This window comes from Neopsephotus bourkii, unplaced genomic scaffold, assembly GCF_033783945.1.
Source record: "Neopsephotus bourkii isolate Nb327-2 ecotype Australia unplaced genomic scaffold, CSIRO-AGI_Nbou_v1 NB_787, whole genome shotgun sequence".
In the NCBI taxonomy this organism is placed as follows: Eukaryota; Metazoa; Chordata; class Aves; order Psittaciformes; family Psittacidae; genus Neopsephotus; species Neopsephotus bourkii.
The window spans coordinates 993,670-1,012,848 of record NW_026901283.1 but is presented as its reverse complement, the minus strand read 5'-3'; the positions used below and the strand labels follow the sequence as shown (position 1 = coordinate 1,012,848).

General features: G+C 40.7%; 1 protein-coding gene and 1 long non-coding RNA gene across 3 annotated transcripts in view; one reads left to right on the top strand and one right to left on the bottom strand.

Moving 5' to 3' along the window:
- Positions 1–9,700, bottom strand: part of SEC24B (SEC24 homolog B, COPII coat complex component) — a 46,800-nt gene extending 37,100 nt beyond the window's left edge. For both annotated transcript variants that reach the window (XM_061355193.1, XM_061355194.1), the window contains exons 1-2: positions 9,495–9,700; positions 1,986–2,687 (exon numbers count right to left, since the gene is read on the bottom strand). In XM_061355193.1, coding sequence (XP_061211177.1) covers positions 1,986–2,687; positions 9,495–9,621 — 829 coding nt within the window. In that variant the 5' untranslated portion in view covers positions 9,622–9,700. The remainder of the gene's footprint in view (positions 1–1,985; positions 2,688–9,494) is intronic.
- A 3,190-nt stretch (positions 9,701–12,890) lies between these two features.
- Positions 12,891–19,179, top strand: part of LOC133213201 (uncharacterized) — a 35,991-nt gene continuing 29,702 nt past the window's right edge. The window contains exon 1 of the long non-coding RNA XR_009725720.1: positions 12,891–13,099. This is a non-coding gene — a long non-coding RNA (uncharacterized LOC133213201). The remainder of the gene's footprint in view (positions 13,100–19,179) is intronic.

The window sequence follows — 19,179 nt, the reverse complement described above, 5'->3', positions numbered from 1 at the left end:
ATACAGAATCATTTGTGTGCTGAGGTTATATCAGGATTCAGAGGGAAGAGAAAAAAAGTCATTCTCCAGATAAATCAGTTCCACAATCCAGTCCAAGGCACAGGGCATGCTTATCTCAGCAGTTTTGCAAGCTCAGAACGAGTTCAATGCAGTTTAAGTAATTATGCCTGCAGTCTTACTCAAGTGTAACAGAAACAGTGGATCAGTATCTTTGTAACTGCATAATGTATACCTATTAGGTACCACTACCACGGCCAGTTTGATCATCATCACTTTGAAATTCAAGCATACTATTCCTGTTTTCTTAAGGCCATGTATTAACTCAGTCACTTCCTTAAGAAGGGCACTCACTGAATTAAGAAATAAGACTACCCATTGCTCACATTGCTCTTCATAGACTGGTCAGCTTCACTTTTTACCTTTAAAACAACTGTTCTTTATAAAAAAAAAAACCTGTTATGAACAGATCACTGATTTCAAGATAGCTCAAAGGGAAATAAAATTAACAGTCATTCAAATTATAACTTTCTGTTTTCATTTTCATACAACTACTGCAAATCTCTCTATTCTGGAATGATACCTGCATTCTGACTAGTCCAGCCGTAGATTCTGCACTCAGAACCAATTTTTTTGGCCAGAGTTTTAAACCTTCAGTCCTTGAAATAATTCATTTTTACGCTCAACTGTGAAATGCCATCAACTTCAGAAGCTTTTCAAGAAGCTCCCTATTTTAATTTTTTAAACAGTATTTTGATTCATGTTTTTTAAATACTACAGAATACTGCACAGAGCACGTCAGAGACAGAATTCAAATCTACTAATATTCAAAGTACTCAAACTGAGCTGAATGAGGACTGTCTACATCCTAGCCTTGGGGTGGAAAAAAGCAGTACTGAAACTAAATGCACCGCTGGCATAGATTGGATAAGCTTGATTTAAGCTTAGCTAGTTTTCCCAGTCAAACCTTTATCATCATCAAAAAATCGAAACCATGTTTCTCAGAAGTCCTTGGTCTTAGGAAACCTCAGCTACAAGGACTGCTAAAACAATTCCAATATTAAACTATAATCTGAAATACCAGGCATAAAAACGGAAACCTTCTACAGTTCTCTAATCTGTCTCAGAAGAAAAAGAAAACCACTAGTTTAGTACAACTTTCAACTGCATGGTCAAAAAATTACCAGTTGAGAAAGAAAAACCAGAATTTTCCTGCAGATGCTATTGATCTCTCAGAGAGAGCAAGATGCTTCAAGCACTCCCACACTTCCGATCTCATCCATTCTTCCTACCAAGTACTGCCTATCCTATGAACTTGTATCAGTTTTCCCATGAAGCAGAAGCTGCAGCTACTACCACGATCTGAGCGTACTTGTCCTCAATTTGCCCTTCATAGCTACATCCATACTAAAAACATCAAGCTGTTGTTTAAAAAAAAAAATAATCAACTAAAGCTACCAAAATTACTCATTCTAATGCTTACAAAAATATTAAAACAAACAAACAATTGCTTCCAAATCCATGCAGGCTTCCACTTTTTCTGAACTTTCTGAAGAACATACGCATGCTCCCTTGGGTAAAATTTAAAGAATCAACTTAGATCATGACTTCAAAAAATTCTCTAGCCAGAAAAGAAGCATTATTGTGATTAAAATACATTTCAGAAACTACACATTCCTTCAAAAGTGCATGAAAGAAACTCCCTTCCAAGGCCACTCACATGAAAAAAAAAAGCCAATAAACTACAACTATCCCCAAAATAGTGTCTTTTCCTGTACATCTCTGTAGAAAGATGTTAGTGATACAATTAGCTGCTATTGTGAGGACTGTGGTAAAAATAAAAAGAAGCTTCAAGAATTAATAAGGACAGAATTCAAAATTATGACACTGAATTTCATGTACTGAACAAGTACAAACCAACAAAAGAATGATTTCTGATGTTTCCCAGATAGGTCTGGAAGTTCACTACCCTTCAAATAACAGCATACCTGTATTTATTTGGTTGTTTACTTTAGGAACTGATCCAGCGAGATTCCTGCAGAGGTTGTCTTGAATGGACTGAGCAGATGAAGTAGTTGATAATGTTGTATTATATCCCATGGGAACATGCTGTTGAAGGGAACGAGGTACTGATGTACTCTGGCTAGAAAACATATTTGTCTCTTTGAACTGTCCAGGAGCAGGTAGGGACTGAGAGGTAAATGCCTGCCTGTACACACTGCCAGCAGCCACAGGATAGGAAACATTAGGATACGTGGCACCAGGAGCCAGGGGCATGATGTAGCGATCAGAATTGAGGGGAAATCCCTGAGATGTAACTGAGGAGCTGACAGAAGTGCTGTAGTGATTACCAAATGCTGCATATGACTGCTGAGCACTTGTATGCAAGTAGGATGCAGATGATATTGCTCCTTGAATAGGTCCTTCAGCTGACCCCACTGTATGGGGAGGAATACTGTTGTACAGCTGCTGCGATTCCTGTGTATTCAACACACTGGTACCCACAGGAGTCATAACATTTTGTGCTGGTGCTGAATAGTAAGTAGGGTAGTAATTTGCTCTATACTGATTATCCAAATGTGAAGCAGCAGCTTTATTGGGCACTTGGGAATAGTGTCCTGAAGGCGCACTATAGTTTGGAGGATGCGAGTCATAGCCAGAGGGGAACTGCATGTGACTCTGCACAGGACCTGAAACAAAGAGAAAATGTCACATGTATTAAAGGTGCATCTGCTAGTAATACCAACAGACACTGTACTTACTCTAACTAATAATAAATTTCTTCTTGGTTTCCACCACTAGTTTTGAGGACAATTTCCATCAGCAGAAGGACAACAAACCAAGTATAATGCACACAAAATATAATATTTGAAGGAATTTGCAAACACACACAAGTAGCAAAAATGGATCCCTTCCATTATCGAATGATGTTTCCATGCCAAGACTGTACGCCTCATGTTTGTACTTTGAGTAGTTTAGAGTTTTTAGGAGGTTAATATTCAAACAAATAGTGAGCAACAGTAAGCACCAAACTGACGTTTAGTGTGCCTTAAAAACCCTGACTGAAAATGGAAAACAAAAAGCTGAAGTCAAACCAATACACCAATATATAAACAAGGAGGTACACTTCTTTACATATCCTCGGTATGGTGACCAAGATTTAGTGCTGCACGGCACTTCTTTTTGTCTTCTGTTCTTTCATACCATGATTTTATGAAACCCAACATTTTTATGAAACTTCATAGTCTCTGATAAGGCACTTCATTTCTCTTTACTGCCCAATACTTACATCAGGTATGAGAGATGTGATTTTCCTGTCACTGCAACTGGCTCTGCAACATTAGAGATTAATTACATAGTAGTCCAGTAAGGGTCAAAGAAGTACTTGTTTGCTAGGGACTCAATGTTAACTATGTCCAAACTGGTTTTCTCCTCAATGCCAACAGATCAATGGTAAATCTGAAGGTTTATCCTCAAGTTGTTTTCCTGAAGCCTGTTTTCCTCTTTTTATTTTCTAGTGAACCACAAACACATTTCCCTGGATAACTTCCATTCTTGAAATTACAACACCCTCCTGCTCATGTCATGCTGAATGACTACAGCATTATTTGCCACCCTTAGTGACTAGAAAAACAAGCACAGTACTGGGCTACCCACAAATAAAACAGCAGCTGTGATAATAATTATTTCCCCCTTTTATTAACAATGACTACAAAAATATAAGTTTTACTTCTCTTGTCTTAAAATTCTGAAAAGTCACTGTTCTCAAAGTAACATGATTACCTTGTAAGGCAATTTTAGTAATTCATTCATTAATGGAATTCTGTAACCAAGGAATGTAATGTCCAAAATAGCTTTCTGATAAAATGAAAAATACCTTTTCATACCTGACAACCTAGAAAGTTGAGTCGAAGAGAAAAAAGCTAAGAAGTGAACAACAGTAACTTGGACTTCTGTGTCAAAAGACAGAAAGGCACTTTGGGAGAAAGCATAAGGAGCTTAAAAAAATAAAATAAATTAGACCCTAAGTTTTGAGAAGAGTATATAACTAGCTTCCGGTTCACTCTTTGATAAAGTGGAAGCTCCTTCATAGAGCTCTGTACATCATAGTTCTCTAAAGGAAAATGATTTTGAGTTAGCAAGTCATTAACAGCTACGTGAACTCTGGCAGACTTTCAATCTGGTTTTTGGAGTCTGAAAGAGCAAATTCAAAAATACACCAATAACTTTACCAAGGGGAAATCCTGCCTGACCAGTTTGGTGGCCTTCTATGATGGGGCTACAGAACTGATGGACAGGGGTAGAGCAGTTGATGTCAGCTACCTGGACTTGTGTAAAGTGTTCGACACTGTGCCACGCGACATTCTTGTCTCTAAATTGGAGAGACATCAATTTGATGAATGGACCACTCGGTGGATAAAGAACTGGCTAGATGGCTGCACACAAAGAGTTGTGGTCAATGGCTCAGTGTCCGGCTGGAGACCAGTAACGAGTGGTGTCCCTCAGGGATCGGTGTTGGGACTGGTCTCGTTTAACATCTTCGTCGCTGATATGGACAGTGGGATTGAGTGTGCCCTCAGCAAGTTTGCCGATGACACCAAGCTGTGTGGTTCAGTTGATACGCTGGAGGGACGGGATGCCATCCAGAGGGACCTTGACATGCTTGTAAGGTGGGCTGATGCCAACCTCATGAAGTTTAACCATGCCAAGTGCAAGGTCCTACACCTGGGTTGGAGCAATCCCAGGCACAGCTACAGGCTGGGCAGAGAAGAGATTCAGAGCAGCCCAAGGAGAAGGACTCGGGGGTGCTGGTCAATGAGAAAATGAACATGAGCCAGCAGTGTGTGCTTGCAGCCCAGAAAGCCAACCGTACCCTGGGCTGCATCAAAAGGAGTGTGACCAGCAGGTCGAAGGGGGTGATCCTGCCCCTTTATTCTGCTCTCGTGAGACCTCACTTGGAGTATTGTGTACAGTTCTGGTGTCCTCAACATAAAAAGGACATGGATCTGTTGGAACAAGTCCAGAGGAGGGCCATGAGGATGATCAGGGGACTGGAGCACCTCCCATATGAAGATCGGCTGAGAAAGTTGGGGCTGTTCAGCCTGGAGAAGAGAAGGCTGCGTGGAGACCTCATAGCAGCCTTCCAGTATCTGAAGGGGGCATATAAGGATGCTGGGGAGGGACTCTTCATTAGGGACTGTAGTGATAGGACAAGGGGTAATGGGTTAAAACTTAAACAGGGGAAGTTTAGATTGGATATAAGGAGGAAATTCTTTCCTGTTAGGGTGGTGAGGCAGTGGAATAGGTTGCCCAGGGAGGTTGTGAATGCTTCATCCCTGGCAGTGTTCAAGGCTAGGTTGGACGAGGCCTTGGGTGATATGGTTTAGAGCAAGGTGTCCCTGCCCATGGCAGGGGGGTTGGAACTCAATGATCTCAAGGCCCTTTCCAACGCTAAGTATTCTATGATCCTATAACTTATATCTGTCAAGACTTACTGCTCTAAGCAGTTCTGCCACTTAAGATGACAGGGAAAGATGTTTTCTCTGAAAAGTCTGTGCATTTGTTCTTCTAAAACATGCGGAATAAACTACCTTAGAAACTGGTTTAGGAGCACCTGACTTCTAAATATAAGGCTGCATATCAAATCATCTACCATAAAGTCCTGCAGTATCTAGCTTTAGTTTAAAAACACACACCATAAATCAAGACAGAATAAATTACCAATTCAAGATATCTGTCTCTATGTTATATAAGTCATCTTTATTTCCAAGTAGAAACATCTATACGATTTAAACTTCACATGAGCACCCAAGAGTATAAACCCCATGAAGACCTCATTAAAAGAGACATTCCTGACATTTGCAAAATTGCTTCTTTTAAACTTCTGGTCCTTTAAAAGCAATTTTTACAATTACAGATGAAAGATTATTCCATTATCTGAAGTGAGGTTTTGTCCATTTAAAAATTATGAAGAAATTAATTTTTGTACTGCAATTAGTTGAAGCTACTAATGACGACGAGATAATTGTTCAGTTTTCAACACTGGAAAACTGCATACACATTTTCTGTCATTGTGAAATCTTGTTAATTGCACAGTCTGTCCTGATGTCTTAGGTATTCTGCCTTCCTCCCAAAACACCTGACAAGTTTCTCAAAAAGCAACTTCACAAGAGGATATGAAAACCTTAGCTACACACAGATGTAGTGCTAAAACACCAACTCTATAATGGAAGCAATGAAACTCCGCTACAGACAAATCAGTATTTTATAATGTTATAATGTATACCTACACAGGCATTAACAGGTGAACCCCAAAAGCCTTATCAGTTTTTAAGGAGGGTGGGGGTGAGACATCACAAAAAAAAAAAAAAAAGCACAGTACTATGGCTGTACTACTATGTGTGGTACATGAAGCTTTGCTTGCTAGTGTCATATTTGGTTTTTATGTCTATGCAGACTCTCACCTGAATAACTTAACCACCTGCCACGAACCCCACCTATATATAGTCTGCGTACCCGACAACACAAACTTGCTAGTCAAGAATACCTGTTAGTTTCCTGCAACTTTTAACATCCCCTTACCCACTCCAGAGAAGACTCACCACAGCTCCCGCAGGTATCCTTTAGGGAATGGACAGGGGGCAGCACCACTGTGCCTTGTTAATTGCTAGCAAACGAGCCTGCAAATCAAGCACTGCTGAGCTCTCACAATATGGAATTAACGTCTAGCTGCTTCAACGACCCAGCTTCCTATTTTTGCAATATATTCAGGGATTTTGTCCTTTTCAGACTTTTATCCCCGTTAAGAAATTTAATGAAATTGCCCAAAAGATAAAAAGCCTGAGGAAGGATGGAAAACCAGGCTAAACACATAATATCATAATGAAAATGATGGTCCCAAAATGCTAGTAGAGATACAAATGGTAACTTTACAAACCAACTGTAGACAACACTAGACAAAAGTCTTCTGCAGAACAATGGGGATTCAACACCATTATCCTCTCAGCTTTACGTTTAAATACATCAAATTGTTAGCAAAGTCCTCCATCACCATTGGAAAAAAAACCACAATCTTTAGTACCAATTTAACAAGCAACATTTTATTATGCTGAAACAAGGAAACAGGTAATTTGCAATTTAGATATAAAGCCACTTGTAAGACTACAGCAATAAAAGCTTCTTGAACTTGCAAGATTTTATTCAGAAGAATGGTATTTTAAAGCCCCACACTTCTGAACAGCAAGCCAAACAAGGGCTTTTTTTTTTTTTTTTAACACTTAATTTCATTATTGGATCAAACCAAAATCACTTTAAGAGAGAAGGAAAAAAAATACAAACAAGAATTAAAAAAAAAATCGCCAAGTTATACTAAAACTAAAATCTCCAATAGTCTCGAATTTGTCACTGGACCAGCCAAAACTTCTATAAACAAAGCTGAACATCCTTTTAAATATCAGTCTGTGTGCAACAGGTTGCTTGCTGTCTGCAAAAAAAATCCTCTCTTCCATCAGATCCGAGTAACTTCAAAGTTCTACCTGAAAAATCCACATTATGAAATTACAGCACAGAGCACTCCAACTATCTAAAAGGATGCACTGGTGTTTTCTTTCAGTTAATGAATAGCTGTACTCATATATCTAACATCAGAAAACTGATGTAAAATTAAATTTCAAAACCAATGATAACCTTTCTTGTAAAATTTAATTTCTATTGGACAGCATGGAAATTTCCAGTATGGTCTTCTCTGTTATTAATTCTCTCTATTCTCCCTCCTGTTTTTCTTATAAACAAACCAAAGCAACCAACCAAACAAAAACAAAGTAAGCCTTATATTCTGTGCTACAACTTCAGAAGATTAGTACTAGAAGAAGACAGACACACTAATCTAAAAATTATGGAATGCTATTGTTAAATGACACAAAACGACAAATTCAGAGTTCTAGTCTACAAATCATCAAATACACACCACTGTAAGGTATCTTAAAGCACAAAGAAACCCTAGTTGACTGTTTAGCAAGTTATAAAATAAAAATCCAAACCTATTTCTGAACAGTGCATAAATTTCTCTGAATTAAAGAAAAAGTATTTCACAGAAAACAAATGGTCTACTACAAAGTTTTAAGAAAGTTGTTTTTAAGAATATTATCAGCAGCAAGAAGTTGATTAAAATAACAAATAGTAATAATGGTTCTTTAAAAATCAGTTTCAGTCGGTTAAAAACCCAAGTAGAAAGCATGATGTTTCTGTGAAACACACTTTCAGGGTACTGATGTTGTAGTAGCTGTGTACTGATAATGCTACGTTTTTTAGTAAAAGCCATGTAAGTTGGCATCTTCTGAATAATTTTGACAAAGCTTAGCATTAGAATACTAATCTACCATTTAATTACATTCCTTTTCAGTCACTTCAACGACTTTTGCACTATGTGCAAACTGACTCAAAACCTACTTTATAGGCATGTAACTGCTTATCACCTAACTACCCCTTTGACATGAGAAAAAATCAGCAGTAAAAATTTTTCCATGTCATTGTCCTGCATACTGACCTGCGCAGAAAAACTGCCTGTGTTCAAAACAGCCTGACTACAAGATAAAGGGTTAAACAGTAAAAGCTAAACCTCTAGGCAAGCAAGAGGCGTAATTTAGATACCATACTATGATTAGGTGGAGACAAAGCTCATCCAGGCATCCTGAAAAGTTAACGAGGTTAATAAAGAACTGATTTTATAGCGCACCAATTTAAAAATTAGGCAGTGAACGCTAATTAATTCATAGTACAAGTAGTAACAGCACCTCTCTCTCTGAAAAGGAAGTCAATATTTGGGGATTTTGAACTATTTTACCTTTGTTTTTCAGTGACCCATATTTCACTGCCCAATCTTGTTTATTCAACTGAAATCCCAAGATCCTGTTGCGTGAATGCCTACCGCCTACTATGTTTTAAGTTCACACAGAGTTATGAAGTAAGCGCCCTCATCTACGGTACATGGTTTCCTGCCCATACTCACATACGACTGCCGAAACCGAGGCCTGGATGTGCCTGGGCCTCCAGAGCATTCCCGAAACCCCATAAAGCAGGCACCCCAACACCGACAAGATCCAGTCTCCAGGGAGGGCAGAAAAAAACACACACTCTCTCTCGCTCCTTCAGCGAGGCTGCGCCTTCGAACACCTAAACTCCGCACGTATCAGCGAGAGCCGGGGAGGGACGCGCGGTTCCTAAGCGGCTTCTGCTGCCTTTCAGAGAAGGGCTTCCTTACATGCCGGCTCCACCGTGGCCCACCGCCGGACCCGCTCCCTTACCTCCCCGCACAGACCCCCGCACCTCCCGCTACTGCAGGAGGAGGAAAAAGAGAGCAGCTCCCCCGGCCCCGGCACCCGCAGGGCTCCCGGGGAGGGAGCGGAGCCGCGCATATCGCCTCAGGGACTCCGAGGGCTGCCTCTCCTCGCCGCCTCGGCCGCGAAAGCTAGGCCCCGCGCAGGCCTCTGGCCCCTCACCGTTCTGATAGCGAGGCGCGCCGCTCTGGGGAGCCACGGCCTCCCGGGAAGCGCCGGGCCCACTCGGGTAAACGACGGCGGCGGCGGCACCGGCGAGCCGCGGCGGCAGCCCGGCGGGCGCAGACATGGCTTCTCACAGCGCTTTCTCACTCCGGCCCTCTCCTGTTCCTCCTCCTTTTTCTTCTTCACCCCAGCCGCAGCCGGGTGCCAAGGGCCACCAACAGATTGGGCCCAGCGGGCGGGAGGCCACGGCCGCTCCTCAGGAGCGCGGAAGGCAAAGTACGCATCCGGGCCCGAGCGCCGCTCCCCCCACCGCGGCCTTGCGGCCGTTAACGACGCCTCCCACAGCGCCCCCTAGTGGCACCTCCGCGACACCGCCCTGCCCTGTGTGAGGGGGCGGGGCTCGCCTCCTCCCGCCGTCCTCACAGGCCCAGGCTCCTGCCTGGGGGCGGGTGTCGCTGCGCGGCGGGGGCCCGGGCGCGCCGGAAGGGGTCTAGTCTCACCCGCTCCTTGCGGTCTGTACGGCGGGAAGAAGCGCGGCCCGCTTCATCTGTGGGTGATGGAGGTCTTATGTCTCATTTGCGTGCTCTGCGCATGAGGAAGAGGCCTCAAGGTGAGGTGAAGTGAGGTGAAGTGACAACTGTAATTATTCTATATACAGACAGAAAAGCCTTAGTGAGGCAGAATGAGCTGAGGCAAGGCTTTTAATTCTGTATTAGGAATGCACACTGTGTATTCTCTCTCTTTATGGTGTATAGATATTATCTGTGTACACAGAAAGGCCTTGACAAGGAAAATCAAGGTGAAATAAGGTAAGACTTTTCAGTCTTTATGCAGAATATATACTATATATTCTCTAAACAGGAAAGAAAATGTTGGTGGGCCTCTGTCATGGTTTAACCCCAGCCGGCAAATAAGCCCCACAGCCCCTCGCTCACTCTCCCTGCAGTGGGATGGAGGAGAAAATCGAAAGTGTAAAAGTGAGAAAACTTATGGGTTGAGATAAAGGCAGTTTAACAAGTAAAGAAGAGCTGGGTGCCCAAGCAAAGCAACACGAGGAATTCATTCCCTACTTCCTGTCAGCAGGCAGGTGCTCAGCCATCTCCAGGAAAGCAGAGCGCCACTACATGTAACAGTTACTTGGGGAGACAAAACACTGTAACTCCAAACACTCCCCCCTACTTCCTTCTTCCCCCGTAGCATTATATGCCAAGTATGATGACATAAGATACAGAATGCCAGTTTGGTCAGTTGAAGTCAGCTGTCCCTCCTGGGTCACCTCCCAGGTTTTAGCGCACCCCCAGGCTACTTGCTGGTGAGGTGGTGTGAGAGCTAGAAAATGCTTTGACTCCGCATAAGCACTGCTCAGCTGTAATTAAAACATCCCTGAATTATCAACACTGTTTCCAGCACAAATCCCAAACACAGCCCATACCGGCTACTAGGAAGAAAACTAACTTTATCCCAGCCCAAACCAACACAGCCTCCTCTCTTGGTTCCTGTTGACAAACTATCGCCATTCAATTTACCACTTTCTGCAGTAAACTGCACACTACACCATATTAATTTTGACTGTTTGTGTGTCTGTCTTTACCACCAATCATCTCTTATTCACTCAGGTGCTATTCAAGACAATTCATTGCTCAGGTTCTTTTATTAATTATGTTGAAAACACAGTAGCATATACTGCTGATCACATTGTCAAGACCAAGTCCAACGACACCTAGTCACCTTTGTTTGTTACATATGTTTGATCAGTTCCTTCCCTGTTCATATGCTAGTTTTCCTACTGGTTATTATGAGTGTCTGTCTTTAAGTACTTTTAACACTGTCTAAATTACTTTGCCTGTATGCTAAGCATATGGTCCTGCTCTGAATGTTACTGTTCTTATGAAGCATGCAGGGCGTCTTTAAATATTTGAGAAACTGTGTTTCAAGGTTTCTCAGCATTCACACCCTGTCAAACTCTGTAGAGGTACCTTGCATAGCCTCCATTAGCCCCTTGATGGACTGCAGATCTGAAATGAATATTTTCTTCTCCGTGTCCTAATAAGCTAGGGTAAGAAATAATGGACTCAAAATGGACTCAAAATGTAACAAAATCCAGCTGAGCTAGTGAAAAAAACCCATTACCTTAAGATACTAAAGGCCTAGGTGATTTGGGAATGGTATGACATTGCCATAATTGAACGATTCTTAGCAGGGGTTACACAATCATGTTGGGAGTCAGATTATCATCCAGCTTTGGTGTAAGTGACCTCTTGAAGTACCTGCCAGGGCTAAATTGTGATAGGGTTAAAAAAAAAATCTGCTGTTAAAATTGTTCTTCCTTCTTTATAACCCATCCTCCATCCCACACAAAGTATTTGTGAGAAATGCATTCATGGCAGCAAAATAATTCAGAAATATGGACAATCAGTTGATTTGCTTCTTCATCCTCTGTGCTGTTTTAGAAGGCATGTAGCTGCTTCCGTGTACTATAACTGTATTTTGTCACAGCATGCAACACATGTGAATGTGTGTTTTGACAATGGTTTTCCCTTTCCAAAGTTTTTTTTTCCCTCTCTTTGTACTCTGAGACAATAAATATATCCTATATCACAATCTGTGAAGGTTACACATCAATTTATGATTGTGCTAAAACCAAGAAGAGTCAATGGGGGATTTTCCCATTGTTTTGAATGTATTTACAAAACCTTTTACACAGCTTAATTGCTTTCTACAAAAAACAATTACACTGTGGTTAAACCCATTCACTCCTAGGAAATCCAGGCAGCTAGAACAGAAGTCCCTAAAGAAAATTCACCATAAACTGAAATCTGTTTTGTTTTCCTCATTTATAATTCATCTGAACACATTAGCAAAAAATGAATATTAACAACTGCTGTTTATGCTACCATGCAAAAAATAAAATATGAGCTGGCTCACCTAGACCATTGCTTCCACTAGGTCTGGTAACAAGTTTACTGGAGTAACAAATCCTTTGGCCAGTTGGTGAGACTTAATTGCTGATAGATTTATTTTGACCTTTGGTGAAGGAAGTTTTGCAATGACACAAAGTGGTTCCTCTGTTGTTTGGGTCTGGGAGAACAAAATATGAAAGTTTATCTCATTACCTGTAATCTGATAAAAGGGGCAATACATTTCCAGAAAGCAAAAGTTATTTTTGCAAGAAGGAAAGTCTGAGAATAAAATAATTATAAACTGACTTGGAAATGATTTTGAACTTTAACATAGCTAAGCCAAATATCTTCCAATTTGCCATACATTTCAGAATGACAATGCCAAAATTAGGTGCTTTTATAATATCCATCAACAAAATACAGCTGTGGGTCACCCTAGTTCACTAATAATTTTTTAATTATTCTCCTTTTTTTACAGGAAGTGGGCCACTTTAGTGCAAAGCAATAAAGCTTCATGTTTTCAAAATCAAAAATCCCTAATTGTGTTAATCCCATTGTATTTGGATACGTTCCTTGTAGTCACTGCAGTGTGGTTGCTTTCCAGAATGTGAAAGGCAACTCAAGACTCTTCATGTCACTAAAAAGTGTGCTGCTTGTGTGACCTCTGCATCTAACTGGAGGATAAATCCCTACATCTGCTGGGTAAGGTCTGTGCTATACTTCATTTGTAGCTGGCTAATTAGTAGAAGAGGCCCCAGGGTAGTCATGTTCCACTTCAGATAGAAGTCTTTTGAGATCTAAGAGCTACCAGAGAAAGAGAAATCAGTTGTGATTCAGCACAGCTTTCTTACACATGTCCACTTTTGCTTCCCATGCAGTTTATTTTATTTATTATCCACAGAACTCCAGAGGAGTTCTATGACTCAGTCATGAGCAGGGCTTCTGTTTATTTGCCTGAAGCACTTGATATGTATCCCGATTGGGCACACAACACGAAACTGTGCTTAATTTTCATGGGGTTTTAATTTAATATTTTTTTTTGCCTGGGGTATTTGTATCTGTAATGGAAAAGGCTCAGAAAGCAGCAGGATCTGCTTGGCTGTGGTCTCATTAGCTCTAAGGAAAACTGTGTGCATATGCTATATGGACATCATCTTTACCAGTCCCTGTGCAGATCATAGGCTAAAGGGGACTGTCACTGCCACTACCAGCCTAATGGTGGTGACCCAGCCACCTTTGACTTGATTCCTTGGCAACAGCAAGAGTCTAATTGTTGTCCTAGGATGGCTGTAAGGGATTTAAGAGAATCTTAAAACTTAGCTCTTCTCTGGACCAAGGCAATGAACTCTGCTAACTGCTACAGCTGATATTTGCTGGATGCATCTAATCATCATGGTCTCTGTGCCTGAGACTGAAAGTCAGAGTAATTGTTCTATTCTGTAACCCCTAATGGTGGGTGTCATCCCTGTTCACAATGTAATTTTTGTGATACATCTTCAAATCTGAAAATACGACATAAATTCTTACTTGTGTTGATACTCCTGACTGGCAATTATGCCTGGTAAGCTTCTTGAGTATGCAGTGTAGATAGAATCATAGAATAGTTAGGGTTGGAAAGGACCTTAAGATCATCTAGTTTCAATCCCCCTGCCATGGGCAGGGATACCTCACACTAAACCATGCCACCCAAGGCTTCATCCAACCTGGCCTTGAACACCACCAGGGATGGAGCATTCGCAACCTCCCTGGGCAACCCATTCCACTGCCTCACCACCCTAACAGCGAAGAATTTATTCCTTAGATCCAATCTAAACTTTCCCCTGTTTAAGTTTTAACCCATTGCCCCTTGTCCTGTCACTACAGTCACTAATGTATAGTCCATCCCCAGCATCCCTATAGCCCCCCTTCAGATACTGGAAGGCTGATAAACGTACGCATATATATTTAGGCTTGTAATACTCCTGGGTAGTTTCATCAAATGCGACGTTCATTCTACAGCATTAGTACTTAGAAATCACCAGGCAAGCTAAGACTAAGGAAGAACCTCAGCTATATTCAGAGATCTAAATATTTTCATGAAATTGTGTTTAAAGGAAAATTCTAGCCAGAAGCTTTTGTGTGACCTTTGTGGATAGATAAACAAAAGCAAGAGAGTATGGGGAATTTTTTGCAGTTGATGTGCCACATCCCAGCTGTAGAAGCATAGAGGTGCTGTGCTCCAAACAGGCCAAGCTTAAGCTCATGAAATCTTTTCAGTTTTCAGCTATTAAAGTTTTAGATTTTTACAGTAACTTTTATAAGATCTGTAAAAATAATAAACCCCTGAAAGATCTGTTGCTCTCTGGCAGTTTGATATTTTATAGGTTTTCCATTAAGATGGAACAATGACTCATCTAAACAACTGGAGCTCCCTTCTTCCTTCTGTAGTTCCAGATGTGCCGCTTGCCCCCAAAGCAAAGCTTGCTGCTCCTTCTAAAAGAGAAATGTTCTGCAAACATGGGAACTTGTGTCCAGAAATAGTTTCCCAGCTTTTCTGGATGTCTATGTCACAGTTCTGCACTGTATCTTCCCACTAAGATACAGGGCACTAAGAAATATACAGACCCAAAACAAAAGACACAGTTCCTCCCCTGCATTACATGACTCTGCAGGCTCCACTATTTATGTACACCATCGGTCCTGCAGAGCTCTGTCGGCTTCAAAGGGTTTCACATATGAATGATGGCAGTGAGAGGCCCATGTGAACTGTAGATCAAACCATCCAAAACTAAAATAAAGGATAATTAAACCACTGAAGCACAATTATAACTTAAAAGTACCATGCTGTGGATTAGCAGCTTAATGCCATAAACCTCAAGGACTTTGCAGTAATGCTTTAGAAACTGTGTTTCTGTGTACATTTGAAACAACGTAAGAAGCTGAAATCGCTTCTATCCTTATCTGAAGAGACTGCTGTCCTCTGAAAGTAATTGAAAAATTCCTCTCACAAGATGTTTTGGCAATATTTGGGATGGTTGTCACACCAGTTAAATGTTACGGACACTGGCTGACCAGGGCCAGATTCTGCACAGGTTGCCTTGCCTTCTTCAGTGCGACTAACCTAGAACAGGCACATGAAGCTCCATGCTAGTCAGAAAAACATTCCTCAAAGTCATCAAATAAAGTGGCATATTCTCCCTTTACAGGCATCTAGTCATAGTACCCCATCAACTGCTACTTATTTAAGGTCAGATTTTTTTCACGAGTAGCATTGTGTTGTTTTCAGCTGAGGGAACCCAGAGAGTGCTCTTCACTGTGCAGAAGAATAAAAGAATCTAATTAATAAAAAGCTTACAGCTTGTTTCATATAACATTATATGCATGAAAAAAATAAAACAGTAATGCTAAGTTTCATTTCCAAGCACAAGCTAAGTAGTAGTATTCATGGAGAAAGACATGTTTATTTAAAATGTTTTTAGGTATTTAAACTGCCCATCTAAAAAAATCTTTTGTGCTTATAGTTCTGATGGCCTTACCAGTCTCAGTCTTACTCTGAGCTTTTTTAACTGTAGCTTTTTACTCGTCTGTAGCTACTTTCCAGTAGTCGTCTTGTAATTCAGTTTCAGTCTTCCTAGCAAGTGAATTTCATCTTTTATTCCTACACCACTGTCTCTGTTGAAATAGGAGGTTGCGGAAGGTGAAAGCGATAGGATCTGCATGAGAAACACTCTGGGCCTTGGAGGGGTAAGGCAGGATGTTGTTGTAACAAAGAACTTCAGTTGAAGGCCAGAGGACATGGGGGGATATGAGAAGTGAAGCAAGAAGGTGAAACTGTCTTCACGAGAACAGCACATGATCAGCATTGTGATTGGACTGTCTACCTGGGGGATTTTTAAAGAAGCCATCTGAACATGGCGTGCTCATGCAGGTTGGGAAAGTACTGAACAAGGAGATAAAAGGGCTTGATTGTAATACAGTTCTGTCTCAGTATCCTCACTGACCTGAGCCCGTGTAATTATACGCCACAGGTGGTGACACTGTAATTTCAAATTCACCTAAACAGGAAGCAGTGGAGTGAACACCTCAGTTTAGCATGTTTTTTTTTGCTAAGACCTCAACACTTACTATCCCACAACATGAAATTATAGCAATAGAAGTCAGTGACTTTCAGTAATAAAGTGCCTACATCCAAATATTTTTCTGACATAGAATGAAAATTTTTATACATAAAGATCAACTTACTTTTGGTGTAATGCTTTTGCTTTAAAAAGAGTAAAAACTGGTCTCTGCCATTTTATCTTTTAAGAGCAGCTTCTGCTGTGTGGTTTCACATTGTACTGGAAATAGGGCAGACAGACCTGCAAGCACAAAGGTGAAGTGTTTTGTTTACAAAAGAACGAGTAGCACAATCTGTGGCATTATTTTATGAGGTGAGCTATTTTTTCTGTAGATGCTTGTTATGACTTGAGACAACCAGACCTTGCTGCTTCTTAGATTGTAGTGAGTGACATCTCTCCTCCTTTGACTTCTACTTAATTGCTTTCATTGTAACTGAGATACCAGTCTGGGATTGGTTCTAGAAGTTAGATGAGCATTTGCTGACAAATTAGTTACTACCTGTAAAGAAAGCAGCTCTGGCTTGACACTATTTGGAAATATGATTGAATATTTTCCGTTTCAAAAGTACTTTCTTTAGCACTATTGAGTGCTGTAGAATGCAAAATAAGGAAAGGTGATGAAAGGACTGGTAGCACATGAAATACCACTAAGTGATTCATAACGGGTTCAGCTCCAATCACCCTTCTTTTTCTTTGTGATGTCAAAAAGTCATTGTTTTTGTATCAGGGTGACTTAAAAGATGTTTATTTATTTTAATTTTTATCAGAAGATAAAATCATCCATTTTCTTGTATTCTTTTTAGTATTCAAACAAGTCTTCTGCTTCAGGAACATGTGCCCAAAGTTAGTGTTTAGTGTTTAGTGCCTTCTAGGATAAGGATGTTAAGCATATGTCTGAGTATGTTCCTATGTAGTTTCCAAGGACAAAATATGGCCAGAAACCAACTGGAGAGGCCCCATTATTTTTGGGAAATAAAATAACTTGATGTGATCTGAGGTCTCTGAAACTGGGAACACTCACACGTTCACCCCTGGCCGTCTGGAGCAGTTCAGGTAGCACATATGTCACCTTGCAAGTGTTTATTCTTTCCAGCAATTTTCTTTCGAGTCTAGGCTAGACTTGAAAGGGGCTGTTCAGGTTAAACTTAACTCTTCCTGTTTAAAATTTCGTGCTATTCGCTTCCTATAGCTGTGATGACTTCTGCTGCTCTTGTTGCACAGTGTTTGCGTTTCATACAAGAGGCTGTGTCACAGGTGTATGTGGGATGTACATGTGTACATGTACATGCATGGGTGTACATTTATGTACAAGTGGGGTGGAGAAAGTAGAGAAATGAGAGACCTCTTTTCCAGTCTCCTTGGAGACCTGGGAGCAGCTGAGGGGCCTGTGCTTGAAGATTTTATTTTACTATTCCCCAAGTACAGAGATTCATGAAGAGACATGGTCAAGCACTGGGGGACACGATAAATAAATTACCCCTTTAGAACAGCCACAGGCATTCACATTTCCCAGCTGCAGGAGCTGTAACTAAGAAGTATTCTGACAGTTTTGGACATGAATCTATCCCCAGGATTCACATTAAATAAGCTGAGGTCATTAGTTCTTAAGGATTTTGACTAGAAAAAACACTGATTTCCAACAAGTGGCAGGGAATAATACTAAATAATAATTAAAAAATCATTACTTTTAAAAAGTTGATAATTTATTTTCAGAATTTAAAAAGTAATGTGGGATTTACTGAATTTTAAATTCTTTTTTTTCTTCTTCCACTAGTGTATAACATGTCAGAAGCAGTACATAATAAGGCAGCATTACTGGCAATCAGGTAACAGGAGAATCAGTAGGTTGTCCCATATTTGAAAGAGCATTTGAATTGAAGCAACATCATTGATACTGCTGCTTAATAATAGCATATAGGGGCTTCTACTTACGTGGTTTGACAGGTTGCACAATAGTTCAGAGAAAGCTGAATCTCTTCAGCTGCTTCCTCCCACTTCATAAAGCCCCCAGAGATAATCCTGCTCCCTTTGTGCTATAGCACCTTCTTTGGACTCTGAGGAAAATGAAGTGAATCATTTTAGATTTAGATATGATTTTCCTATGTAGGAGAACACAATACAGTTTAAAAGAGGGGTTTTGGCAGGGAGAGAGGTGGAAAGGATGAAGAGGAGAGTGCTGCGGGTTCTGGACTTCAAGATTGCATCAGTGCTTAACACATTTCTAATTTTTATTTCAGACTGAAGAGATACGGAGTTATTTTCAGGATTTTTTTTTTTTTTTTTTTTTTTAAATCCTACCTATGAAAGAGCCTTCTTGAAGATTTGATCCCCTGATTCTTTAAGCATACTTAGTCTTTCAAGGTGCAATGAAAATAGCATTTTCTCTGCCTTTTCTGCTTAGCAGTGGAAACAGCCTACATTCCCTCCCCCCCCCCCCCCAATACTGTTCATCTGCTAAGCTTTTCTATATTAATCTGGCAAAACCCCCCAACATTTAAATGTAAATGGTGAATTGTTTGAGGTTTATGTGTTTGGATATAATTGTCTGGCCAATGATGCTAAACTGTGTTGTTTTTCCAGGCTGTGAGACCCTTGAGACAGGGCCTGTGCCTCCCTCAGGGTGTTGTAAATGTCAGTCACACAGAGAGTGTTCAATAAATAAATAATGCTGGGTTTGTTAGTGCT